This window comes from Electrophorus electricus, chromosome 25 (genome assembly GCF_041902795.1).
Source record: "Electrophorus electricus isolate QZ-2024a chromosome 25, ASM4190279v1, whole genome shotgun sequence".
NCBI classification, from domain to species: domain Eukaryota; kingdom Metazoa; phylum Chordata; class Actinopteri; order Gymnotiformes; family Gymnotidae; genus Electrophorus; species Electrophorus electricus.
In genome coordinates, this window is record NC_137521.1 from 13,852,501 (window position 1) to 13,880,000 (window position 27,500).

Below are 27,500 nucleotides of genomic sequence, written 5' to 3' on the forward strand. Positions count from 1 at the left end.
GGAGTGGTGCAGCACGCGTGCGTGTGATGCAGCCGAGGGTGATGTTTCTGGTCCTTCCTGTTTGCTGTACATTTTTAGTTTGAAATTTTCTTCAGAATATGAAAGTAGTTTGGTTTAATGCATTCATAATATATTGATTAGGGCAGTGCTGTCTCAGTGGTAAAGGTACTCCACTAGTAATCAGAAGGTTGCCAGGTTGCCACTGTTGGGTCCCTGAGCTAGACCCTTAACCCTCAAATACTCATGCTGTGTTCAGTCAGAACTATAGGTCACTTTGGATAAAGGCATCAGTTAAATGCTGTAAATGTAAAATGATATGCGTCAGTAGATTTTTGTGTGTGTGTGTGTGTGTGTGTGTTTTGGTCACCAAAGGTGTGCATGTTGGTCACCAAAGAACTTGCAAAAGTCATCAGTTGTGAAGACATGACCCATATACTACTGTGTACATGTGTGCACAAAGCCATGTCCTAACGGTGTGTTATCTGTTTACATAGTTTGGGCTGTGTGTGTGTATGCGGCCATGTCCTAACGGTGTGTGTTCTGTTTTTATAGCTCGGGCTGGAACGCTACCATGGAGTGGGTATCCTGGGTTTCAATTCTCCTGAGTGGTTCATCGCTGACATTGGAGCCATTTTAGCTGGGTGAGTGTGTGTGAGTGTATGCATTAATTCTATATCTACACCGTGTTCTGGCCAGCCTGCTGTGTGGATGTGACTTTATCTCTGGGCTTGTACTGGTATTATCAGCCTGACCCAGCGCAGAACATCACGCCAGTCTGTGTTCTGATCTGTCACGCTGGAATATGACCTGAGGAGCTGTGCATAGAAGTGTCCTGTCTGTGTCCTGTCAAGCCATGTTGATCATTTGGAGAACGCAGAGTCATCAGTGGTGTTGGGACACTTGCCTCTGTTAACCTGGGGGTGTGGCTTATCTGATCAAGTCTAGCCTCAATTTCCATGTGTGTGAGAGAGAGACCAAAGTATTGCTGTTTAGTATTGCTGAAATCTCATGACTCCACCCTCCTCAGGCACCCAAGCTATTTTAAGAGCCATTGAAATGTGCGAGTTCTGTTTCCTTGTGCCTTTACGACACATTTGAATGACTCCACCCGTTGCCTCCTGTGTCAACAGTGGTTTTGCCGTGGGCATCTACACCACCAACTCGCCGGAGGCATGTCTCTATGTAGCTGAGAACTGCCAGGCCAATGTCCTGGTGGTGGAGAACCACAAGCAACTGCAGAAGATATTGCAGGTACATCTAGGCTGCTTTGACACTCTGCCCCACGACTCTGTTCCAGCGACCTGCTGGCAGGAGGGGGCGATCACCTATGACCCCTCTCTCCCCGCTGAAGTTCAGTTGAAGTTTCCTCATACATCCTGTATGAGTTGGACCAATCAAATCAAAGATTGCACACTGTTGATTTGAAACTTTACATTTGATTTATGTCTTGTGTACACACCTCTGGCTGGTTGATGGTGGTGTCTTGGTCTGTCTTGGTGTGTGTCTATGGTTGTCTGGGGGTGTGAGGGTGTAGTTTGTAAAATGTTTTGTTTTGTTGTTGCAGATCCAAGACAAGCTGCCCCACCTGAAGGCCATTATTCAGTACAAAGATGCCCTCAAAGAAAAAAAACCCAACCTGTACACGGTAGGAAACCGATGCATGCATGGCTTTGGCTAGAAATGACCTATGATGATTAGGGTGGGCGGTTTCTCACCGCTGTTTTGTGCTGGTGGGCGGGGCTTTTCCCTGAAGTGGGAGGAGTTTATGGAGCTGGGCCGCAGTGAGCCGGATACCCAGCTGGATGATGTCATCGCATCCCAGAAGCCCAATCAGTGCTGCACCCTGATCTACACGTCGGGCACCACAGGACAGCCAAAAGGGGTCATGCTGAGTCACGACAACGTAAGGCATGGACACACGTGTACGCACGCACACAAACGCATGCACATGTGCACACCTGCATGCACACACGCAAACGCGTGCGCACACACACACACACGCACGCATGAATGCACACGTGCGTGTGCACACATGCCAAAAACGAAGGGTCGACACTAAAAAATTTGAGCAAACCCACTTCCTTGGATGAGAGCTTGCTCAGGAACAGCAGAAGTCGGGTGTGAGTGCATCTGCACGCACAGTGAGGCGAAGGCTTTTGGAGGATGCCTTGATGTCAAGAAGGGCAGCACAGAAGCCACTTCTCTCCAAGAAGAACATCAAGACAGACTGATATTCTGCAGGACGTACAGGGACTGGACTGTAGATGTCTGGGGTAAAGTTATTTTCCCTTCAGACTGTTTGGGACATCTGGAAAGAAAAGGTGAGCGCTACCATGAGTCCTGTGTCATGGTAACAGTGGGCATTCCTGAGACTATTCATGTGTGGGGTTGCTTCTCATCCAAGGGAGTGGATTTGCTCAAAATCTTGCCTAAGAACATTGACATGAATAAGGAATGGTACCAAAACATCCTCCATGAGCAACGTCTCCTGATGATCCAGGAGCAATTTAGGTATGAACAATGCTTTTCCTGGCATGACGGAGCACAAGGCAAGGCAAACATGATAATCGAGTGGCTTGGTGAGTCCATGGCCAAGAAACTCCCCAGAACTCAATGCCATTGAGAACCTGTGGCTGTGGCCTCTCCTCAAAAAGAGGGTGCACAAATAAAAACTGTGATCAACTCCAAGCACTGATTAGGCAAGAATGGGTTGCCATCAGTTAAGATTTTGCCCAGAAGCCGATATCCGGCATGCCAAGGTGTGAACTGCAGAAGTCTTAAAACAGAAGGGTGAACACTAAATATCAAGTCTTTGCTTAAAGTGGATGTATTTGTCAATAAAAAGTTTTAAAAACCTAGGAATGCTTAAAATTGGACTTCACTATGCCATATAAACATCTGCCAAAAAAAACTGAGGCAGTAAAACTTGTGAAAACCAAAATTTGTCAGTCTCAAGACTTGGCTATGACTGTACATGCATATATACACAATTCTTTTTTGCAGGGATTAAATTGCGCTCTCTCTGTCTCTCGCTCGCTCGCTCGCTCGCTCTCTGGGTCTAGCTAACATGGACGGCACTAGCGACGGCTCATCACGTCCGTCTGACAGATGCTGACCAGTCTCAGGAGATGGTGGTCAGCTACCTGCCCCTTAGCCATGTCGCCGCCCAGATGGTGGACATCTGGATCACTATGAGAGTGGGCGGGGCTACCTACTTCGCCCAGCCAGATGCCCTGAAGGTGTGTGAGTGTGAGTGTGTGTGTGTGTGAGACGTTTTTTAAGTTACTGTCTGCTTGGTTAATCTTTGAGTCGTTACCAAGTTGCTGCACAACATCCTCATTTCAGCGGCTCTCTCCTCCCTAATCTCACTCCACTAAACCTGTGTATATAATCCCACCATTAGTAACCAGTGCTGAGCTCACTACATGTTCCCCAGCTCTCACTAGGAGCTCCCTGAGCTCTATGTGAGAAATGAGCATGCTTTCAAAACACAGCTGCCTGGAAATCGGGGGGACGGGGACTATTTTAGCATGATGGTACGATAACTACGTGACATTGTGGGTCTTCGGGGGTCTTCAGCATGGCGACGTGACAGGGTGCTCACATGATGTTGCGGTCCCTGGCTTCTGTTTAGAGGGCCACACGGATGCTAGCTTCCATGAACACGTCTGTCACGAGGTCCATGATGACACACGTTGGCTTCAGTATGACTGCAGAAGTCACATGTATGTTTGGGATTGATTTTGCAAGCTGTACAAGGCAAGAAGTACCATGTCATCACACATTTATGTTGATTTGCTGTTTTGTGAAGCACTTTTGATCTTAATTTCTGTATCAGAAAGGGGCTGTATAAAGTTGTTGTGCCCATAGTTTAGAGTGTTCGGTGTGTGTGTGTGTTCGGTGTGTGTGTGTGTGTGTGTGTGTGTGTGTGTGTGTGTGTGTGTGTGTCGGCCCTTCTACAGAGGGTGTTGTGTCTGATGCACGTTCCTGTATGGTCATGGTTGTAAGGGGCGGAGCTAACATGTTTCTGGAGCACCAATGAGAGATCGCGCCTCTCACAGGATGTGACACCTCGAGTACACACCCCCACCCATTCACACCAAACACACACATTTACACACAAACACGCACCAGTAACACTGCAGGACTGAGTATGTCTTCCAGTTTCTTTTTAGTCCCGCCCCTTTGCATGGTTGAGCAAGTAGATCAAGGTGTTGTCAAGGATCAAATTCCCCATCATGGTCGGTCATGCTGAGAAATGTTTTTAAGATAATTTAGTGCTGTCAGAATGGACACGTTAATTGTTGCAGTTAGTTTTAAATATTTTTAACATGTTAACAGTTAGATGTGATTTTTAACATTTTTTTTGTTTGTTTTTTTGTTTAAACTTCCCGTGGCGCTGGTCATGTGGCAAGGTGGGTTGTGCACTTCACCGATTAAAGAAGGCAGGTTGGGTTTGTTTCCATTCCCTGTGAATAACACGGACATGAAACCATGCAGAGGTCATGTGCTCGGCATGTTCTACATGGTGCACAAGACTGAAATCTGACAGGAAGGTGAACTCCACTCTGACAGCACTCGTGAAGCTATTTCGCTCCGCCACAGTGGTTAAATGTCGCAAGACTATCAGACGATTTAATCATGGCCATCAGGCCAAGAGAACAGTAAGAAACCATCTGTGTTAAAAGGTACAGTTAAATAAAAGTATTTGAACATGGCTACAATTCTGTTGTGCTGATACACTGATCCTTTTATTTTACATTTAAATATCCGTTATTAAAAGCCTTGGTCCTAAGAAAAAATGTGATTGCAATAAATTGTGCTATTGCCTGACAGCCCTAATAGATTTTATTAAAAAAAATTCTGAATGCCAATGAATGAATGTGCGCGTTAACCCTCTCCTCCCCAGGGTTCTCTGGTGGACACCCTGCGGGAGGTGCGGCCCACAGCTTTCATGGGGGTCCCTCGGGTCTGGGAGAAGATGCAGGAGAAGATGAAGGTGGTGGGTGCCAAGTCCTCGGCCGTGCGGAGGAAGGTCGCGACCTGGGCCAAGGACGTCGGCCTGCACACCAACCTCAGCAAAATGGAGAGGTGTGTGCGTGTGTGCGTGTGTGCGTGTGTGCGTGTGTGCGTGTGCGCGTGTGCGTGTGCGCGTGTGCGTGTGTGCGTGTGCGCGTGTGCGTGTGCGCGTGTGCGTGTGTGCGTGTGCGCGTGTGCGCGTGTGCGCGTGTGCGCGTGTGCGCGTGTGCGTGTGTGCGTGCGCGTGCGCGTGCGCGTGCGCGTGTGCGCGTGCGCGTGTGCGTGTGTGTGTGTGTGTGTGTGTGTGTGTGTGTGTGTATACACACACGAGTAAATATTCTACCGAGAAGATGCACATCACACGCATCTCTATACCATCAAAACAAACCGAAGATAATTCAGTCTGGTAGATCGTCTGGGATCCGGGAATTTGATTCAATCTGATTGGCTGTCGCAGGTTCCACAGCTGTACTCTGTAACCTCACATTCAGTCAACACATCAGTCTGTCAATTCACCAATTATTTAATTAATGAATTTGAATCTTCCTTCCGGCCAGGGTTTTGGGGGAGCGGCGGCTGTTGGTAACAGCGAGTGGTGTGTGTGGTGGGGGGGGGGGGTCCTAAGGCATACAAAAGAGAATAATCAGAACATATACACAAAATACACAAATGGGTATATTATCAAATATATGGCTAAATGACTCCAGTTAGCAGCTAAACTGTTTTTCTTAAGCGTGGCGTTCTTCACTCGTGGATCCGTGTGCGTCCATATCATAGCACTGCCGTATATCAGCAAATCATTACACACAAACATCTGTGTGGACAGGTGAGCTAACGCAAACACCTAAACCTGTCCTCCTCCACAAAACCCGGAATTAATAACGCCTAGAACTACGATAAACGTGGCATGACAGTGTTCGTCTACTCGCTTGTTCAGTGGGCGCATACACACATCCTCATCTAATGTGTTCAGAGCCAATCTCCATGAGTTTTAGCTAGTAAGAGCAGCGCTCTATAGTTTTCATGATGGTTTTCTGTCTTCCAGGAACAGTCCGATGGCGCACGATCCGCTGAACTACCGTGTGGCAAAGCGCTTGGTATTCCGGAAGGTGCGGAAGGCACTGGGCTTGGATCGCTGTACCAGGTGTTACACGGGCGCCGCGCCCATCACCACGGATACGCTGCAGTTCTTCCTCAGCCTGGACATCCCACTGTTCGAACTGTACGGTATGAGCGAAAGCACAGGACCCCACACCATCTCACGGCAGGATGCCCAGAGACTGACCAGGTACACACACACACTCGCCCATTGTCTTTCCAAACACACGCAAATGTACATGCACGTTCCATCCATCCATATATTTTGCTGCTTTTATTTATATATATATATATATATATATATATATATATATATATATATATATATATATATATATATATATATATAAAAAAGATCCATTATCAGTGTTTGTCGATAAAGCAGGTTCATGTGTGTGTATGTCTGTGTGTCAGCTGTGGGAAGGTGATCTCCGGATGCAAAACAAAGATCTCCAGCCCGGACGCGGAGGGCATCGGCGAGGTTTGTTTCTGGGGCCGCCACGTCTTCATGGGTTACCTCAACATGGCTGACAAGATGGAGGAGGCTCTAGACACAGACGGCTGGCTGCACTCGGGCGACCTAGGCAAACTTGACCGCGACGACTTCCTCTTCATCACGGGTCGTATCAAAGGTACCGTCCCTCTGTGTCGGCCCTCTGTGCCTGTAGGAGGCGCAGTGGAGAAACTCGATGGCTTGAGTCGGGGTAAAGGGCGCGTGTCCTCGGTACCCGAGAGCCAAAACATGGCCCTTTTGGTTTTGTTTGTTTTGATACAAAGTGGATTGTCTAACCTGGACAATAGTATTATTATTTGTTTAATTGTGTGTGTGTGTGTGTGTGGGGGGGGGGGCAGAGCTGATTATAACGGCTGGAGGAGAGAACGTCCCCCCTGTGCCCATCGAGGACGCGGTAAAGGAAGCTGTGCCCATCATCAGTAATGCCATGCTGATCGGAGACAAGAAAAAATTCCTCTCCATGCTGCTCACCTTAAAGGTGCGTTACCCCAGCAACGCAACTGTAACGAGCAGAGTATCGATACGTGCGTGTCCTGTACAAGGCTGAGGTGTGAACATTGTTTGCTGGTGTAGCTGCCAGAGAGAGATGGGTCAATGTCAATCGGACTGTGCTTCGGAGAGGACGCTATAAAACACAAGGACTCAAACACATTAGTGTCTCTTGCACTATCACTGCACTTTAGGTGGGGGGGGTGCTTAGTGGGACTAATTCTTCTCATTGTCTTGCAACATAATTGCCTGCAGACCATGTGAGAAACTAATGCACTCCATTGTTTGTTTATTGCCGCCTAGTGGTTGCTTTTGGCAATTACCGGTCCTCAGCTGTTCCCTTTACTAGTCTGTCTTGCACCCCCTGGTGTGAGCAAGTCATAAAGAACAAATTAATGTCATTTAAAATCTATACGCATGTAATCTGATAATCCTAAAAATGACTGAATTGTGTGTTGCCCAGATTTACTGCTGATATATAATGATGGTGATATAAGACTGAAATTGTGCTGTCTCTCGCCCTGACCCCACCCCACCTCTAGTGCAAGGTAAACCCCGACACGGGCATTTCCGAGGACGAACTCACCCCAGAAGCGGTGGAATGGTGTCGGAAACTGGGCAGCACTTCCACACGTGTGTCGGAGATTGCGGGCGGACGAGACCGCCTTGTCCACGCCGCAATCCAGGAAGGTATCAACAGCGTCAATGAGAAGGCCACCTCTAACGCCCAGCGCATCCAGAAGTTCACGGTGCTGGAGACAGACTTCTCCATCCAGGGAGGAGAACTCGGTGGGTGGATGCACACTCCCAGGGACTCATAATAATGACAATAATAATACCATTTATTTTCATCTAAATTGTTTCTTTCTTTGGACAGGAAGTAACAGCTTGAATTATTATTTTAAGTTTCATCATTATTTAGCATCATACAGAGGCAGTAGGAGATGCATAAGGGTTTTTGATAGGTGGGCGGAGTCAGGGGTGTCGACACGTGTAGATCCCAGAGGGCATGAGATGGAGGGTGCAGTCCTAAGGCTGTGGGGTCTCTGGGCTTTCTGAGTTGAAAAAAAGGACCATGGAGCAAAAGTTGAAAGAGGAAAAGTCAAGCTGTTCTGAGGTGCAAGTGTGGAATATCTCTCTCTAATATAAGCACCACCAATAATGATAAAATAACAGAGGTTTATAGTTTTAATGTAACTTTAACAAATCAATAATACATTAACAAGGTATTTTAACTACTTAACATCAAAATTTAGCAAAAAGTATAGGGGTGTGTGTACATGAGGAGCAGGGAGGTTGTCACTGGCCGTCTCCCAGGCGATGATGATGTTGCATATTTTGCAGTAAGGGTAGATGTGCTCTGCTCCAGCCATGTTGGGTCATATTGAGATTTGGAATTATGTTTTGTGTTTGTAAAGTGAAATTGTCCAATACGTTTTTTCATCTTTAAACCCTCCCCTGCGTCTCCCTCAGGTCCTACTATGAAGTTAAAGAGACTCGTTGTCATGAAGATGTACAAAGAGCAGATTGATCATTTCTACAAAGAGGTCCCAACCCCGAGCACTCCTGACAATCCCCCTTCCAAGTAGACCCCAGAGAACGGGAGCCATGCAGTTCACACACACACACACACACACACAGTCTTGCTCCTCATACAGAGGCCTCAGTGTATTCTATGTAGAGTTTTTCTTGCAGCATAACACATTTTTATCTTTTATTTCAGGTAATTGTTTTCCTTCCTGGGGGGAGTTTTTTTTTTTGTTTGTTTTTTTTCTTCCTCCCCTTTCTGTGGGTAAATTTAAAAAGAAAAGCAGGAATAGCTTTCACAGCAAAGCCATTGTTAAGAAGCTTTATGATTTATGAACCTGTGATTTATTGTTGTTTTTTGCAGTTTTTGAGTATCAGAAGATGCAGTGATCCATAATGTGCTTGGGTCCTGTTAAGACAATGGAAATTCACTCGTTTATATATTTGTTGTTTATTTTTGGTTATTTATGCCAAAGTAAGTAAACGAACAGAACTGGAAAGAGCTTTTCTATGCCAATAAATCTGGATATATGAAGAAAGTGGGCTGATCTGAGATCAGTCATCTCAGTTGAAGTTGTATGTTCGGCAATGGCCGCTGAGAGCTGAAAGATTGAATTTTTAAAGAAATTCTGTGGCTTAATGTGCGTCATCCTTTGGTGGTGATCATGATGGCTAGTGTCCTACTAGAGGGATTTAACTAGTCTTCATATGGTCTTTGCACCTTTATTTATTGTGTGTACTGTTCTCATGTGTGCTGGTGTAGTTCCATGGACTTAATATCAGTAGTGGGGGGGTGGGGGGTGGGCTTTGTGAATTACACCCTCTGACCATGAAACCATCCCATGTCTGCCACACGTTTTGTTAACCAAACGTATTCACGTATGGTTGTGTTTGAATGGTGTATCATGCCTGTGCATGTGTTTTTCTTCACAATACTTTTGTGTACAATTCCTGTGAACTTGCTAGATCTTGTAAATATGTTTTCAGTGGTTGTTGCTGCTGTTTTTTTTCCTTCTGCATGTTTGCTCATCTGCTTTGCCGTACAGGTGCCTCTGCGCTTATCTGACCTCCATCTGTGCTCTGAGCTCTGTTCTTGTGACATTTAAACCTGAACACACACACACACACACACACACACACACACACACACACAACTACAGTTCTATGAAGTGCATGTGAGGGGAGGTTTTGAGTGTCATGAGATGTTCATTAGGTCGGAGGAATAAGTCTGTAAAGCTCATTATTAAAATGGGAAACACTGAAGCTTTTTCAGATTTAATTTTTTCCTTTATTTCTGTTGCTATCTGTGTGTGTGATATGGAAGTGTCTTGGGCAGAGGTGGGAGGTACTGTTTTAAGCTTTGTTTTTAAAGAAAACAAGGATGAAATTTTGCTGTGGTTTGTAAATAAGGAAGATGTATCACATTCCTCACCACTAAAATCCGTAAAAGAAATATATACTCAAATGTAGGAAACAATGTAAAGGATTATGAAAGTGGAGGGAGGCCTTTGGATTGCATCTTATTTATATGGGAGAGACTCACAAACGTGTCCCTGTGCTACTGCACTATATGAAGGCTGCCACTTCTGATTGGTGACTTTTAGCTGATTGGCCCAGGGAGGGTGGAAAACGTGCAGGTCATCGGATATCCTGTATCCTATATATGTTCCTGTGTGTGCGTGCACGTGTGTACTCTGACCTAAAAAATAAAAAAGTGCTCCCTTGTATGTGTTCCTGCACCGTCTACGGAGAAAAAACAGAAACACAGTGCTAAGGGGTTGTTTTAGGATCTGTTTTGCCCTTCATAGTAAAAACAAATTGATTTTTGTCTAGGCAGGTTTGATCCGGCTGTTTTAAACTAGAATTTTCCCATGAAAACGTCCATTTCCCACTTACATAAGTTTGCACAAAGCACACTTTCCACTTAATAAAAAGCGTTGAGTAATTAAGGACCATTTTCAAACTGCGTTATACAGATGAGAAACGCTTATTTTAAAAATGTGCATAACGAAAAGGAGCAAAATATGTATTTCTCTATTCAATCTAGGAGTATAAACAGGACCTGGGTGGTCCCGGCGAGAGCTGACCCTTGTCTGTTAGGCCTGAAAAATGAACAAGAAAAAAAAAACGTTGACAGTACTCAACGAGTTTATTAATTATATGATTTTTTTTATGAAATAAAAACATAAAAAGGAACATCTTTCGTGCTCGTTTTAAGTAGCATTAAATGACCACATGGTGGCACTGTAACTCCAAGCTGGTCTTCCGTTCTGACTGAGACGTCACAGCACGTCATCAGAACACATTTAAACCCAATACCTGCCCGCCCCGCCCACCACCCCAAAACCACGCCCACTGTCCGACCCCACCCACATCACCAGACGGAGACCGCACTGACTCTGCGCCAGCGGCCTCCATACTGAAGAGAAGAACCAACCTTCAGTTTTTTCTTTCATTCCTTTTAAATGAGCACAGAAGAGACCTCACCTGTTTATTGTATACATGTAAAGTAAGTGGAGTTGTTCTGTAGCCTTCCGCTCTGGGACAAGTCCATGTCCAAGTGAGTCCATAATACTGACGGAGAATTAGTGTTCAGTGCTCCTAACTACAGAATACAGGGCGACTGGCGATGCACAGTATGACGGAAAATACCGAGCTTGTTTTGTTCCATATTTGTGGACGATGAGCTGCCACAGACACATAACTCGCCAATACTGGCTGACAAAAAACTGTCAGAAACAAGCGGTCTGAAATAACAGTCTTAAGATCTAATGGCCACGTTTCGGTCTGCAATCACAACATGCGACGCAAAAATAATAAAATTAAATGACATATTGGATGTAAATATCGTATAAAAGTTTTAAAAATACAGTTCAGATAATTACTTAAGTATTTCAATCACCACAGCCAAAAAGTGCAGAGGTACAGAAGAACAAAAAAAATCTAAACTAAAACAAATTGAAATGCCGACCAGTCATGGGTTATTGGGGGTTTTCCTCACATTATTCAGCTCAATATGACCCACCCACTTTGCCTCCGTGATCTCAACACTCTATGGCCTTAAATGGCCGGTTCAAAGGTTAGAGTTCATAAACTCGAACCTAGGGATCAGAAGTTCGCACGCTAGAGTAGAGGGGAGAAATGGTTGCTTACCAACAGAGAGAGAAAAGAGTGTGTGAGTTTAGGTCACTGTCACCATCTGCAGGTTCTCTCTCGCCCATACACACAAAGGCAAACCGAAGCGGGGTTCCGCCTGTTCTCACACACCAGATCAAGGTAAAGGGCTTCGGAGCTGAAGGTCAGGCCAATGAGCCCATTAAAGCTAATTAGCATTAGGACGCTAACGACCAGAAACAGAAACCGACGAAGACCGGTGGTAGAACCACGCGAAACGTTACCCACTACAAACAACGAAACTCAAAGCCCCTCAGGCGGCTACGGTGGGCAAGTAACAGGCGCTGGCCGTTATCCGTCACCCCTCCTCCAAACACCTCAGCACAAAGACCTAAACACGATTATCAAATACGTCCCCGCATTGCACGATGTACAGTATTCAAGGATTTTAAAAAACGCCTACCGGAATCCATGTTCATTAATACATACTGGCAAAACTGGGAGACCCGTTTCAGACTGCTAGATAAAAATAAAAAGGCGCTGAGAGCGAATCACTAGTTTTCTAAGTGCCGCACGTGGAAGAAAAGAGGGATTTCTGTGCCGCGGTCGCGTCGCCAAGGGCAACGCGCCTCTTCATAACTCCTCCCGAGCGCAGGCAGTAGGCTGGTTGTTAAAGGCACTGAAGCACGAGCCCTAGACAGCGAATACATTCACACCTCACATGGTAGCCTCGTGGATAACACTAAAGAGACGTCCGTACAAAAATATCAAAAGGTGGCGCCGTCTGCTGTGAGCATGACTGCTTTGCGCGCGCGCTTGGAAGCGAATTCAGACCACGCGCATGCTAAAGGAGCAGGGACAGAGGCAGTTAACGCGCGCGGAGCAATGCACGAGCGCAGCGTGCAGAGGAAGAACACAATCATACGTGCGCGCATACGAGCGCGCGAAATAACACTCAGACCGAAGTGACGAGAAGCAGCTGGGGGGGGGGGGGGGGGGGGGGGGGGTCCAGGTTTCCACAAGCAAACGAAAAGTGGTGCAGATGGGTGTTAACAGAAGATACACGTAGGACACGCCTCCTGGGGTTTACGGCACTCTAGCCACACCCACCAACACTACAGTGCAGTGCAAAGGAAAAGTGGTTTCTTTCTCCTTTTGGTCCTCAAAACCCGTCAGGCCCCATCTCCTCTTGCGCTGTGGGCCTCTTCATTCTCAACCTCGACACTTCCGCTTTCATCCTCATTCATCCACTGTTTATTTTCCTCTAGCTGCAACCTTGAGCCCACCCTCAATATCAAAGCCTAAAATGAGGGCAAGCCCCACCCCTGAAAACAACAACTTCCTGTCACGTGGCAGTGGCCTCAAGGTAGCTCTGCAGTTTACGGACAGTTGACTCGTCCAATGAGAACAGGTCAAAGTCAAAGGTGGTGTTGGTGACGTTGAAGTGACCAGTTTCTTCAATGAGGTTCACAATCTGGAGGGCGAGAAGAGAGAAACAAAACCAAATTAATTCACTATTTAGAATTATATACATCACTCATCTCTTCAAAGAATTCACTTTTTTGTTTACAGTTCATTTATTTCTATCAACAACCACAACAATTATAAATCTCAATTTTTTTTAACATCCCCAGTAAACATTTTTAAACATTTTTGACTGGTCATCACCAATATTGTAATGCTCTTAATTAACCATCTACACCAGTACCAACAATTACCAAAGGCTATAATTAACCAAGTAACTGTACTAACATTTAATGGGTAAGACACAGAAAGGGACCACTGAAGTGCCTCCTGGTCTGTAGGTTACACCGTCTTGCGTTAAAAGTAAACTAAAGTTTAGTAAGAAATTTCATGGTTGTTTTAGTCTCACTTTCTTCACATACGCAATCATACACACATTCCCCTCCACATTTTAACACTCTCCAACACTCATATCAACCGTTATCAACACACCCACGCGCACAGACACACACCGCAGACGCTTACAAATTCCACCACTCATATCTTCCATTGCACGCTGAGCACACAGTGTATGTGCACACGTATACACACTTGCTGTAGGACATTACGCTCCCTCAGTGCCATAAGCCTGCGATGGAGATCCACAAGCTCTTCTGTATAGGCCTGGAAACACACACACACACACACACACACACACACACACACAAACACAAACACAAACACACACACACACACACACACACAAACAGTATGTGTGTGAGAGAGCAAAAAAAAAACAAAAACAAACATGGGGGCTATGGAGCGAAAGGAAGGAAGTAAAAGGTAGAAGAGAGAGATAGAGAGATAGAGAGAGAGCGAGCGAGCGAGAGAGCACGAGCGAGCATCACACTACTCAGGAGCTCAAACCAAAATAAGTTATGAAGGTTGAGCAAGAAAGAAAACTAAAACAGAGAGAACAGAACCCACATTAACACGAGCGTGAGCTCAGCTGAACCAGCTCATACACCTGACTGCACGTCACCGCTCATCTGCATTAATATATGACCAAAAGTATGTGGACATCCGTCATAATTATTGTGCTCAGGTGTTCCAGCCAGAACAGGTCATACAGAAGAGCTCCGTGTCTACATGTGGCTCTGTCGTAATTCACTTCTTGATATTTCTGCCCTGGTCAGATGTAGGTGGGATTATTCTGACATGAAGCATGAAGGATTAGCAGGTCAGTCAATAAGAGGTTGAGTGTGTGACCTCCCAGAGCAGGACTGCAGAGTGCTGAAGTGTCCTCCGACCCCTGAGGTGTCCCTCACTACAGAGTCCCAAACAGCGGCACAAGAACCACGTGTGTTGGGAACGTCATGAAATGGCTTCCAACAGCTGCACGCAAGCCTAAGGTCACCATGAGCAGTGCCTGGGGCCGACTGGAGTGGTGTAAACACGCCACCACTGGACTATGGAACGGTGGAAACGTGTCCTCTGGAGTGATGCCTCACACTTCACTATCTGGCAGTCTGATGGACGAATGTAGGTTTGTCAGATGTCAGGAGAACATGACCTCCTGGAGTGCAGAGTGCCAACGGTACAGTAATGGAGGAGGGATACTGGTGTGGGACTGGTCTTCAGTGTTTGGGCCCTTTATTCCAGTGAAGCATAATGTTAATGCTACAGCACACAAGGACATTGTAGACAGTGATCTGCTTCCAGTCTAGAGTTTGGTGTGGAGGAACCCCCCGACAGCCTTCTAACATCAGCGACTGACCTTATACATGCTCCAAAAGAGCAGAGGATGTTATTACCATAAAAGAGAGGGAGAGAGTTGCAGCTAGAACACAATACCCTTATTTTGTAATGGGATGCACAAGTTCATATGATGGTGGTTAGGTGTCTACATACTTTTTTCTTGTAGTGTATATGGTATAACACTGCAGGTCAGGTACAGCCCTGTTTAGGGTGAGAGACCCACAATACCCTGAGGAGGAACTATGGAGGTACACCATGTGTTTCGCTGGTGTGGCAGCAAGACAATAAGGGTCAGAAAGGGGTGTGAGCGGGGCATTATGGGGCTTTGCTCTCCTACCTTGTCGTAGACCTTCTTCAGAGCTTTCTCCTGCCTCAGGCAGGCGTCTGGACTTTTCCTGCCTGCTACCTGGAAACAAGAAAGAGTCGAGTGAGGAGAGTTTCATTCCGAGCTGACTCAGTGCACCCTGTTTTTCCTGTACGGTCTCTCTTAGCAGACTCCTTCCTGCTGGTCAGACCAGTAGCTTCCAGTCGAGCCACATTCCTCCAGACGCCCAGAAGCTTGCTGCTACCCCCCCACCCATCACTGGGTAACAGCAGCTTATGAGCATCACACACTCAGGATGAGAACGGGAGAGCTCACCGTCTCAGCCATCATCACTCACACGTTTTCCATCGCTCTCCAGCTGGAATCATGTAGACATTCCAGACCATTTTGAGATGGTAACTCCTGTTTTTGTTGTTGTCTGTTTACATTCCAGGTTTTTCATACTCCATACAAGTTTTCTTGTTATTTCCAAAAGGCCATTAATTGGACCATCAGATGGGGAAATATAAATTGTAATGTGTATTAGGTGGAGCATATCAGGCTAGAGATCAAGCTAATATCTGTAATGTAGGTATTGTGCATGTGCCCTGAAGTTCAGGACATCACGACTGTGGAAGGTCACAGTCTGACCCCTCGCCCTCCCATTACAGGACAGCAAAGTCAGACAAAATGTAAATGACAAGACCGCAGACGAGCAAGAATAAACTGGACCAACTGTGTGCTAACTGGACATCAACTGTCCACCGATTGGACGCCAGGGACTTGGTTCACCTTGTTATTGGGGGGCGCATGTTTGGGGGGCAGGACAGGCGGGTCTCGGCTTGGACGATGGGCCCCATCACTGCTGTCACTTTCGCTGTCCAAGCTTAGTCTAGGAAGGATAAGGTCAATGGTCAGCTGCATACCTTCAATAAAGGAACAGCAATGTTATGGCACTGAACATGAAGAAGGAACTACAAAACTACAGCAGTGAACAACATCCTGTTTAGAGTCTTCAACCAAGTACAGAAAATAGAAACTGCAGCAAAGGAATGAACGTCCTTTTTACAGCAGACCAACTAGACACTTCTTCACAAAGATTCTTCATCATCCAAGAGACCAATACAGACAAACAGAACGGGGGGGCTGGGGGGGGGAGAGACCTGGAGTCACGGTTGGGTGGGTTGTTCTTGACAGGTGTCTCTTCATCAGAGCTGCTGTCATCTTCGTCGGACTCTTCAGATTGGAGGTCTTCTACCATAGAGCGCAGGGGCCCTGCAGGGTCCAGTACATCACGACCTGAGAGATCTATGGTACTCCATCAACACAAACGTCCCTAATTCATATGATCTACAAAACATACTCAGCGTCGTGGCACCAATTCAAAAGAGACCCTTCTCTCCAATTCCTCACTGCTTACAAAAACCATTTAATAAAGCAACCTTGGGTATCAGAGTTGCTAGATGAATAAAACAACATGTAGTGGAGATCTGCTCCAAGCTCCAGGCACCCAAACCCAAACACTTCTGCTCAGAGCTCGACTACAGAAAAGCAGGACTTCAGAGTGTGATGAAGTGGAGAACCACAGGCAGGGACAGCAGGAGGACAGTGTCAACTATGAGCAAGATCTGGACATGTCTGGACCAGAGAGAAAACAGCTACAAACTAAACATTAGCCATGTCCCACAGCCATTAAAGTGCCCGGTCAGCAGTACTTATGGGTAACAAACAGGGTTTCAATTAAGAGAATCTGGTGTGGAATCTATTGGTGAGATATTGACAGTGCGATGGACAGAGTCACAGAGCAAGGATGGGCGGGGCCTCGATCAGTGGGATACGCGGGGTTTCCTGGATTACCTTGACCTTGTTTCTGCTGCGGTTCAAAGTCAGAATCTGAACTGGAGTCTGAGCTGGAGCTGGAGTTTGATGGACTCGAGGGAGCAGACTGCTGTAGGAAGGAGGGGGAGAGAGAGAGCGAGAGAGAGAGAGAGAGAGAGAGAGAGAGAGAGAGAGAGAGAGAGGGAAGAGGGAGAGAAAGAGAGAGAGAGAGAGAGATTCTTCAGCTTTAGTGGTGCTGTTAGTGCATGTCAAACAAGTGTGTGCAAAAACACACTTTAAAATAAAATCACGTTTCTGAAGCCTAACCCACACGCTGCAGGACAGCACGACCTCGCACTGACCTCAGACTTGGACGAGACCTCGTCGTCAGAGTTGGAGTCATCGGTCTCAGGCGGTTTCTTCGGCTCCTTGATGTCTTGCGTGTCAGGTTTGCCCTTTGCCCAACGTGCACGCTCCTTTGAGCCTTTCTTTTCTCCGTACCCAGGTGGGGCGGCAGAGGAAGAGACCCGAGGGGAGGTGCCAGGGAAAGCCCCACCCCCTGAGCTTTTTGGCCCTTCTGTTATGTTCTTTTTGGGCTTCTTGATACCAGGTTTGGGCGAATCAGCGTTAGAAGGGCGCTTGCTGGAAGACTTGGTATCTGACGAGGCCCCGCCCCCTGCCCCGCCTCCTTTAGGGGACGCGCCCTCTATCTTGGGCTCTTTCAAGGTCAGCTTGGGCTCCTTGAAGGCAGCCTTGGGCACCGTTTTGTTTTCTTCTTTTCCTTTGATCTCCGGCTTCTTCGACGAGGATGAGGAAGAGAAGGAGGAAGGCTCGCGGCTGCCTTTGCTGCTACCGCCGTCTCGATCGGCTTCTCCCTTGGATGAGGCTTTGTTGTCGGAGTCGTTGCGAGGTCGCTCACGATGCTCCTTGGCCAGTTTGTGGGGTTTGGGAGCTTTAGAATTGCTACTGTTTTCTTTTATGAGCTCCTGAGAGAGAGAGAGAGAGAGAGAGAGAGAGAGAGAGAGAGAGAGAGAGAGAGAGAGAGAGAATGTGTCCACACTCCACTGATCAACGAATCAAACAACAAACTACATCTCCATCCCTCCATCTTTACAACAGGTGCACAGACTACAATTAAAGCATTAAAAAACACCCCAACTGCCAAAAGTCCCCCTGCTGATTTGAGAGAATTATGGCTAATATTCAGTGGGGCAGTTTCAACATTAATGGTTCTTTCACTACAACTCTGCCTCTCTGCTTCCAAATCTTAAGGAGAGGTGTGTGTGTGCAGGACTAGCAGTAGATAACTGAAGGACACACATTTTCACTGCTGTCCAACAGTCCAAGGGACGGGGACGAGGTTTCTGTGGGATCTGAAGTGAAAGCCCATGAGCTGGTCCTGGATTGGAGCGCTCTGATTTATTTGGTGTTAACAAAATAAAGGTGAAATCTAATCTGTGCAACAGCCCCACCTGTGGGCGTGGCAGATATTTCCTTGGCACGGTGAGATGTAATGACAGACAGAGATCGCTGGGCGGGGCCAGTCTGCTGGGACACACCTTAGAACCCTGTGAACTTTTATTCTTCTTGGGGTCGGAGAAGGCAGACAGGGGGATGGTCGGAAGCATGGGGTAGTCCGGACTCGGACGGGACACGACCTCTGCCCCCTCCGGCACTACAATGATCTGGGAGAAAGGGAGAAAGAGCGATAGACAGAGAGGGAGGGAGAGAGAGAGGGAGGGAGAGCGAGAGAGAGGGAGGGAGAGAGAGAGAGAGGGAGGGAGGGAGAGAGGGAGGGAGAGAGAGAGAGAGAGAGGGAGGGAGGGAGAGAGAGAGGGAGGGAGAGAGAGAGGGAGGGAGGGAGAGAGGGAGGGAGGGAGAGAGGGAGGGAGAGAGGGAGGGAGAGAGGGAGGGAGAGAGGGAGGGACTTAGCACTTCTAGTCATCTATCTCACAGCTGTGTTACTGAGCTGATCCAGCTCTGTTAGCTGGTGAACTTTGAACTTTGCTGTCTCTCAGTTCCCAGCCAACCAGCAATCATTTAATGGTATAAAGTCATTAATTAGCTTTAGCATAGTTAGCACAACACACTTTGGAGAGCTGACTCAGCTCATTAACAAGACCTTGATGCGGAAAAACAACTGCAGGATATTCACTAGTGCTAGTCTCCACTAAAAAGGTGGATTAAAAAGGATTCACTAAGAGTTCACAAATATTACAAAATTCACAAGATGTTCACAATTTCCCAGATGAAATTCAGTCCCTGACACCACCTGGTGAACCTGTGGGCTGAACACAAATACCCCAAATACCCCCCACCCCATGTACCCACTCCACGCACTATTATACGACCACAATTGCTATCATTTATGGACCAGGAAAACTGTATTATAAAGGTCACACAGAGACTCAGCCAACACATTCAGGAAAGGTGATGTAACAGATGAAATACGGGGTAACAGGACGTGGGATGAGTTACCAGGCTAAGAGAGTTACTATAGGACAAACTCACAATATGTGCCACACATTTCTGCCAAGAAAACTCCAAGCCCCAGAATGCTTCACTTACCCCCCCAGCTTTGACCAGCTTGCGGCGGAAGTCTCGGGTGGGGTTGTTGAAGGTGAGCTTCTCACAGCGGAGGTGATTGACAGGTGGGTTGCCCTCCAGGTTCAGGAAAAGGTCATAGTTGAACAGAACCTTCTTAGGCTCCTCCTGCAGTCAGTTATCATTCAGATTAATGACATAACTCAAAAACGCATGTTTATGCTGCCACACACACACACACACACAAAACAATACAGTACCTACACACACACACACAAATAATACAGTACCTACGCGCGCACACACACACACACAAATTAATACAGTACCTACACGCGCACACACACAAATAATACAGTACCTACACGCACACACACAATTAATACAGTACCTACATGCACACACACAATTAATACAGTACCTACACACACACACAAATATAGTACCTACACACACAAATAATACAATACCTACAAACACACACACACACACACACACACAAATACAGTACCTACACACACACACACACACACACACAAATAATACAGTACCTACACACACACACACACACAAATAATACAGTACCTACACACACACACAAATAATACAGTACCTACACACACACACACACACAATACAGTACCTACACACACAAATAATACAGTACCTACACACACACACAAACAATACAGTACCCACACACACAATACAGTACCTACACACAAATAATACAGTATCTACAAACACACACACAAATACAGTACCTACACACACAAATAATACAGTACCTACACACACACACACAAATAATACAGTACCCACACACACACACACACACACAAATAATATAGTACCCACACACACACACACACACACACACACACACACACACACACACACAAATAATACAGTACCTACACACACACAAACAAACAGAGAGATTACTCCATACACATGAGATAAGTTGAAAACTAGCTGGGATTTATAAAGTCTGGACAAGAAAACTGAAATGAATGAATGAAGCAGAATGAAGCAATAAATAAATGAACATTCTGAAACTCAGCATAGGACCACAGGAATGTGACTCATGCTTTATTTTGTTGTTGGGGGCTTTTTTGTTTTTTAATTATATTTGTTGTAAACCTGCCAGAGCTGATACTGTCACACGCTTGGCAGACGAGTGCAGCAGTGATCAGGACGTTTTCTTGACCACCCACTATACGGGTTATCAAACAGAGGCACCTCCCTACTGACACACACACACACACACACACGGGTATGCCTCACATCCCTATAAGCACCCGACATGAACACACACCACCAAACAAACTTACGACATCAGCAGTGAGGGAGGAAGAGACAATGATGTTAGAAAACAAGTGTGATGGATAGAGAGCGAGAATGAGAGAAAGACAGCGAGAGAGAGAGAGAGAGAGAGAGAGAAAGAGAGCGCATCAGGGTTTCCCAGGTGCTCTTACCTTATTCTTAAAGTAGACTTCTATGGGCATCAGAAACCCAGCATAGCCGGACTCCTCCACCTTATACGGAGGCTCCTTACACACTGCAATCAACAGCCAAGCACAGTCAGGATCAGCTCCACAGCTCACGTCGGCACAGGGTCCCAGAGCTCTGGGGTTTCCAGCCTCATTCCTGGAAGTCCACTGCCCGACACGCCTTACTAAAATAGTCTCGTCGTCTCGGTCAGGTACGCTACACTGTGATCAGACATAGTCCCACTGCAAAGTCACCGCTGTCAGAATGCTACAGGCACGACAGAAAGGAATCAAGGCGGAGCTCTGAACAAAAGTCTTTTATGACTTTTCAAAACTGCACTCAGATTCCTTTCAGTTCTCTGTTGTTCCTTTTTACATGGAGGTGTCTTTCTTTTGTGTTTTCTTGCAGCTGACGGTTCTGAGGAAGCGATGCACAGATGCAACGATAAACCGAACGGAACCGAACCGGGGCAGTCAGGCTAGGAGCGGCTAGGTGGGAAACGCACCTCTCTTGGGCTTGGGGAAACTCTCATGCAGGCGGAAGACAACTTTATCCACAAAGTGCTGGATGTCGCTGTTGTCAGGACCTCGCACGAACACCATCCAGTCGTGAGTGAAACCCTCAGACGTGGCCTTCTTCCGCAACTGAGCCCGATGGCCAAGCTCCAGTTTCACCTGTACGGTACACTAGAGAGAGACACAGACACCCAGCTCTGTGAGCACATACCTTTTTCAGTCTCACCACATTTCTCTACCTTAGAGGAGTTGTGCAGTACCAGTCCTTTGCTACATATATTGTAATATATTGTGTGTAACTGACTGTACTGTATGTACCGTACTACGTCATTCCTCTCCCAGTGACCCTCTGTACCCCCACACCACTGGCATCTCTGTCTCGCGAATCTGATAAGTTACTGGCAGCCAAATCTACCGTGCTACGCTCCTCACACACTTTAAGGCAGCTCTAAGTCACTCTGAATAAAAGGGTCCGACAAACACAGAAATATGAAGGTAAACGTATAAATGAACAAGCAGCCTTGGTCAAATCCTGAGTGATTCCCGACACATTAATCTTCCAACACTGGTTCTAAGGTTGGCCAAAAGCTTAGAATAACAAAATATTATTGTCCTGTTATATTTATGTTACATTTGGAATAATAAAAAAATAATAAGGTGAGAAATAAATTACAAATTTATGTCTTGTAATAACTGAGGCACAAGTGGTGTATAACGGAATGGTAGTTGAGTTTGCACCATATCGTCAATGATAAAGAGGAATAAACATTGATAAAGAGATAACAATAAGGTCTACAGATATATTTATGCAGTTATTTACTTTGGTGTTTTTTCCCTTCCTGTGCCATGCAGCTGCCAAGCTGGCCAGCATGCAGAACTGAAGCCCCCCAGGAGGAAGGACTCGGTAGGAGAGGAGACGCCAGACAAGGAGGAGGCGCCTCCTTACACCCACCACTCTGGGCTCTGGGACAGCTCACCTACTGCACACGGAGATGGGAAGAGATCCAGCAGCCGGATTAGTGGAAGGGGAGAGACAGGGGGGCGCTAGGGAGAAAGCCAGAAGGCCAAGCCGAGTTCAGTTCTCTCACTGGCGTCAGTCCTGTCCTGTCGTTCCATCTCTGTAATGCTCTTAAAGACAGAGGAGATTGTCTCCAAACCCACCCACAGCTCCCGCAGAGACAGACACACTGTCGCGCGTACGGGGAAGTTCTGCAGAGACAAACGCTCTGTCCCGTGCTGGGATGCCTCACAGAGACACACACTCTTCCCCGCAGAGATGGACACTGTGTCCCACGTTGAGCAAACCCTCCTACAGAGCTCTCATACTGCTTGGCATCAGCACGAGCACACACACACACGCACACTTTGGTTTGAGTAGAGTGATGCCATGTGGAGACGCAGCGTTGAGAACACGTGGTCATACATGACGCACCGAGAGGGAGACACACGCCGTCGACAGCAGCCTGCTACGCCCACATACAAACATCCCGACTCATACAGAGGGCAACAGAACCACCCAGAAGCCTGCCGTCAAATCGCGACCCGCATGGGGCAAAAAGCGCAGCAGAGCCAAGGGCAGGGATCACAGCTCTGCTCGCCCACCACCCTGCAGGGCAGGGGTGCTTCAAGACCAAGGACCCCTCAGAGTGTCTCCATCTCTGCCTCCATTAACAACCCACCAAGCAGCTCGTGTGCAAAACCAAAACAACCCCTCATCAGCTAGGGACGTTACGGCTGACGGGCTCAACAGCCATGATAAAACCCAGACAGCAACAGAACTGTTATTCTTTAATATTCTCTTAATGCTGAGAGTAACTACCAGTCTGGTTAGCAATCGTCCCTCACACACAGCTCCCAGCGCTTCAGTAAGAGATGCTCAGTGTTGTGGTTGTTTCGCAGGATGTCTCCTTGTTCAAAACTGCTTTGATGTTTATAAAAAGTGTTACCTAGTAAGGGTTTGGTCTATTCCTAGTGGTTTTTAAAGGCTGAGAACGCAGAGAGTGGTGAGACTATCGCTCTAAAATCCAATAATACATTTTAAGACATTACACTAGCAATGACTCTGCAGACCGCATGACGCAGGGATTTTTTTGATGCGTCACCTTTCCCAGATTTACTTCCTGTTTATGCCAAAGGTCAGGAGTGTATTTAGTGAACTAAAAATAAGATCACAGACATCAGAGGGACACCTGACAAGACTAAAAGCACCGAGTGAAGTGGGCCGCAGAGTGGGTGGAGCTACCCTGCTGCACGCTGGAGACCACAGGAAGCCGCAGGACTAGAACTGCAGCGTTTTTAAAGCTCCTGGGCACGTGAGGCTGCTTCATAGATTCATAAATTCATCTGTGAATGTTTAGTTCCATGACAATTAAAAACCCGTTACTGGCACAGATTTAAAAGGTCCTGAATCTAACATTTAAAAGCATTAAAGCTTTTAGTTCGAAGCTTATAAACAATAAAGCTTTTTGTTTATATTGGCATTGGACGTAAATAATTTTTAAAAACCTGTGTAAAAGTGTATTTGAGAATCACTGAGGATGCATCACAAATCTCATGTAGACAAATACAGCGTCATGCATGCTTTACTTTGGCTTTTAAAAAGTATATCTAAATATAAATGGGATTCTTTGGTTTGTGTTATTTTTATATATAATTGCAAATATATTACACATAAATGGCTAACGATGTTGTCCCTTTAATTGCCGCAGAGGGTTTCCCACAGCTCTCACAAAGGCTGGAGGGATGGCCCTTCCCTTCTGGAATTCCTCGTTGTGACATCAGGAAAACCCGGCGACGGATGCCCGAAGCCCGCGCGCTTATGCACCGGAATACAGACCCTCGAAGGCTCTGAGCGCGTAGCGTTTCAACCCCTAAACCACCGAATTCTCTTCCGTCTCGCGGTTGCAACGCGCTGAAAAGTGTGTGTGGAAACAAAGAAAGAATGTTGTCGTCTTTTTTATGATGCTACTGCACAACTTAATTTTAGGGGTGTCATTTGGTAAAGAAGTGTAATCTCGGCTTCAGGAACCAACCCGAGCGACACGCGTGGCTACGGCGTAATGTTTACCGGCTTAAATAAAGGAGCAGCGGAACAACCCGTTAAAAGTCTCACGAGACGCGGGACAGCGGGCTGCTGCAGGACATCCGCGAGTGCTACCAGTGCTGAAGGCTCGTGGAGCGACGGCTGGCCTCTAATGTTTTACGGAAAACCGCCACTTAACTGCTCCGTACGGAGACGGATTCCCGCTTCCAGCTCCCCTCCTCCCCTTCGCCCGGACCTGCGTGCGGTCCTTTGAACCGGCGCCTTTACACCCGCTCGTGCACGCCTAGTCCACGGTCCCTACGCAAACACGCGCAGCTTTAAACGTGCCCGTGTCCTGCGCGCGTTTGGTGCGCCCGGTCGGTGTAAGAGGCCGAGACGTCCTTTGTGCGACCCGCGAGACTGTGCCTTGTCTAGCGTGGGAGCGGGCGAACGCACCAGCTCGCCATTCCGCGGACTGCACGCGCCGAAATACCGATGGAGCTGGAATATGCGCAGCCAGCTCGAGCCCAGCGCTCCGGGGTAAAGGCGCCCGACGCCGTTCACGAGCCCAGTGGAGCCCCGTGCCTGCCGTGGAATTCCACGCAGCCACATGTTTGGCGTTCAGAAGCCGAGCGGCGGGCGGCGGGCGGTACCTGGTCCTCCATGCTGCTCCGGTGCGGCGGCTCTGTTTATTTACAGAAGCTTTTCCGTCGCTCTTCCAGACTCATTGTGTGTCAATTTCAGCCCAAAACCGGAAGCTAGACGGCTCCCCTCCCCTTCCAGACTCCTGGCCTGCCACCAAAACAGACAACTTTTCCAGCCAATCAGGAAGCGCCGAGGTTAAACCAGTTGCCATCCGTCCAACTGCAGTCGTTAATGGGCGGGACTTCCCACGGGCGACGATTACTGGTGGACAATCAGGGATTGCCCGAATTGTAATTGTGTTTATCTGCGGATGAGAAACTCATATAGTATTTATACCATTGTAATACGATAATGATGTAGGATTCAAGCCAGTATTTTCTAAGAGCTCACATAAAATAATAGTTTGAATATGATAGACCATTTTTTCCCAAATATATTTATTTTAATTATATGAATAGTTTAGTACAAACTGTTTGAAATTTAATAAATTATTTAGGAGCAAGGAAACCTTAAACAACTGCCCCTAAAATTAGGCTGCACTCCATGTGCCAGAAGCAGTTTAATGTTACTGTGAAGTGTTTTATTGTTCAAGTCTAAATTGAATCTCTCTCTCTCTCTCTCTCTCTCTCTCTCTCTCTCTCTCTCTCTCTCTCTCTCTCTCTCTCTCTGTGTGTGTGTGTGTGTATTTAAGGTTTACATTATCTATATAGGTTATCATTTTTATTAAAATGTCTATTGCTAAATTAGCAGATCTTCAGGGGGTTCAGACACTAACAGATGGAACACTGAACCGAAACACTGACCCCTGGCACTCAAATCAAAGCTCACCGAATGCACACAGTGCATATAGTCACAGAGCCAGATATCTGTTTAGGCGGCTGGCCTGGTCCACACATACTCCGCACTCAATCTGTCAGGAGAAGCAGTGGTTGGAGAAGTGTGTCTCCAAGGGTGGTGTCACCGCTGGAGTCCCTGTCTGTACAAACTGGATGTGATTTTGTGTAAGCATGCATGTGCACGTGTGTGTGTTCTCTGTGGGAAAGATGGTGTGTGATTAGCAGACCACCTGTGTGTGACAGGAGAAGTGTTTTGGCTCTGTTCCTCACTCTTTCTTTCTCTCTGCCCCCTGCTGTGGGCATTCTGTCTAATAACTTTTTGATTCCCAGACTTCTGACAGTCTGCATATTTTGCTTTTGATCTACCTTTGAGACGCACTGGTGCATACGTGTGCTTATCCTGATATATCCAGTGGCATGTACTCCTACTTTAACTAAACGGATTAAAGGTGTTAAAGATATACCCAAGAACACAGATATATAAGATATACCCAAGAACACAGATATATAAGATATACACAAGAACACAGATATATAAGATATACCCAAGAACACAGATATATAAGATATACACAAGAACACAGATAGATAAGATATACCCAAGAACACAGATAGATAAGATATACCCAAGAACACAGATAGATAAGATATACACAAGAACACAGATATATAAGATATACCCAAGAACACAGATATATAAGATATACCCAAGAACACAGATATATAAGATATACACAAGAACACAGATATATAAGATATACCCAAGAACACAGATATATAAGATATACACAAGAACACAGATAGATAAGATATACCCAAGAACACAGATAGATAAGATATACACAAAAACACACACATATATATGATATACACAAGAACAGGTAGTTCAGTCCTTTTTATCATCTGTATTCTTCTGCTGAAGCTGCATGTGTCAAACAGAGAACTGGACTGAAGGCATTTTCATCATTCATTTATTTTTCTATTTTTATTAAAAGTAAAATTGCACAAAGACAACCGTTCTATGTACTGATGTGTTTTAAACAACACATTTAGATCAGCCACTACAACAGTTCATGGATAGTACAGGAGTGGAATGCACAAAGACTGCAGTGTTTAAAACCCCAGAATTTAAAAACCAAAACAAGACAGGGGGTCCTAAACCCTAAATCACATCATTCCATATCAAATTCTAGCGAATGTTATCAAGAAATTCAAAAGTTAGTATTCAAAGTTCAGTATTCAAAGTTCAATACACAGAGTTCAAAGCCCTGATCAAAATGACTGAAATCCATTAAAACACAGATTTCTTTATGACACATACATTTAAAATCTTAATCATGGTGAAAATCCTCACACATGC

The 27,500-nt window shown here is 46.3% G+C and overlaps 2 protein-coding genes across 7 annotated transcripts in view; one reads left to right on the top strand and one right to left on the bottom strand.

The window, feature by feature from the left end:
- The window catches only part of acsbg2 (acyl-CoA synthetase bubblegum family member 2), a 20,288-nt gene extending 9,916 nt beyond the window's left edge, over positions 1–10,372 (top strand). For all 4 annotated transcript variants that reach the window (XM_035521824.2, XM_081707402.1, XM_081707399.1 and 1 more), the window contains 11 exons: positions 553–641; positions 1,131–1,251; positions 1,565–1,645; positions 1,754–1,903; positions 3,063–3,239; positions 4,910–5,091; positions 6,065–6,307; positions 6,532–6,749; positions 6,970–7,109; positions 7,663–7,909; positions 8,594–10,372. In XM_035521824.2, coding sequence (XP_035377717.1) covers positions 553–641; positions 1,131–1,251; positions 1,565–1,645; positions 1,754–1,903; positions 3,063–3,239; positions 4,910–5,091; positions 6,065–6,307; positions 6,532–6,749; positions 6,970–7,109; positions 7,663–7,909; positions 8,594–8,709 — 1,764 coding nt within the window. In that variant the 3' untranslated portion in view covers positions 8,710–10,372. The remainder of the gene's footprint in view (positions 1–552; positions 642–1,130; positions 1,252–1,564; positions 1,646–1,753; positions 1,904–3,062; positions 3,240–4,909; positions 5,092–6,064; positions 6,308–6,531; positions 6,750–6,969; positions 7,110–7,662; positions 7,910–8,593) is intronic.
- A 405-nt stretch (positions 10,373–10,777) lies between these two features.
- On the bottom strand, positions 10,778–25,976 carry mllt1a (MLLT1 super elongation complex subunit a). Of its 3 annotated transcripts, none has more exons than XM_081707404.1 (12): positions 25,313–25,976; positions 21,628–21,808; positions 21,107–21,189; positions 19,653–19,796; positions 18,557–18,769; positions 17,447–18,070; positions 17,124–17,211; positions 16,430–16,541; positions 16,059–16,158; positions 15,300–15,368; positions 13,817–13,888; positions 10,778–13,235 (listed from the first exon to the last, which is right to left on the bottom strand). In XM_081707404.1, the coding sequence occupies exons 1-12, from the start codon at positions 25,322–25,324 to the stop codon at positions 13,107–13,109; spliced, it is 1,827 nt and encodes a 608-aa protein (XP_081563530.1). In that variant the 5' UTR covers positions 25,325–25,976; the 3' UTR covers positions 10,778–13,106. The 3 variants fall into 3 exon arrangements, with proteins under 3 accessions (XP_081563530.1, XP_081563529.1, XP_026888335.2); XM_081707403.1 differs by having other exon boundaries at positions 17,124–17,214; positions 25,313–25,973; XM_027032534.3 differs by having other exon boundaries at positions 17,124–17,214; positions 18,644–18,769; positions 25,313–25,966.
- Positions 25,977–27,500: the final 1,524 nt, after the last annotated feature.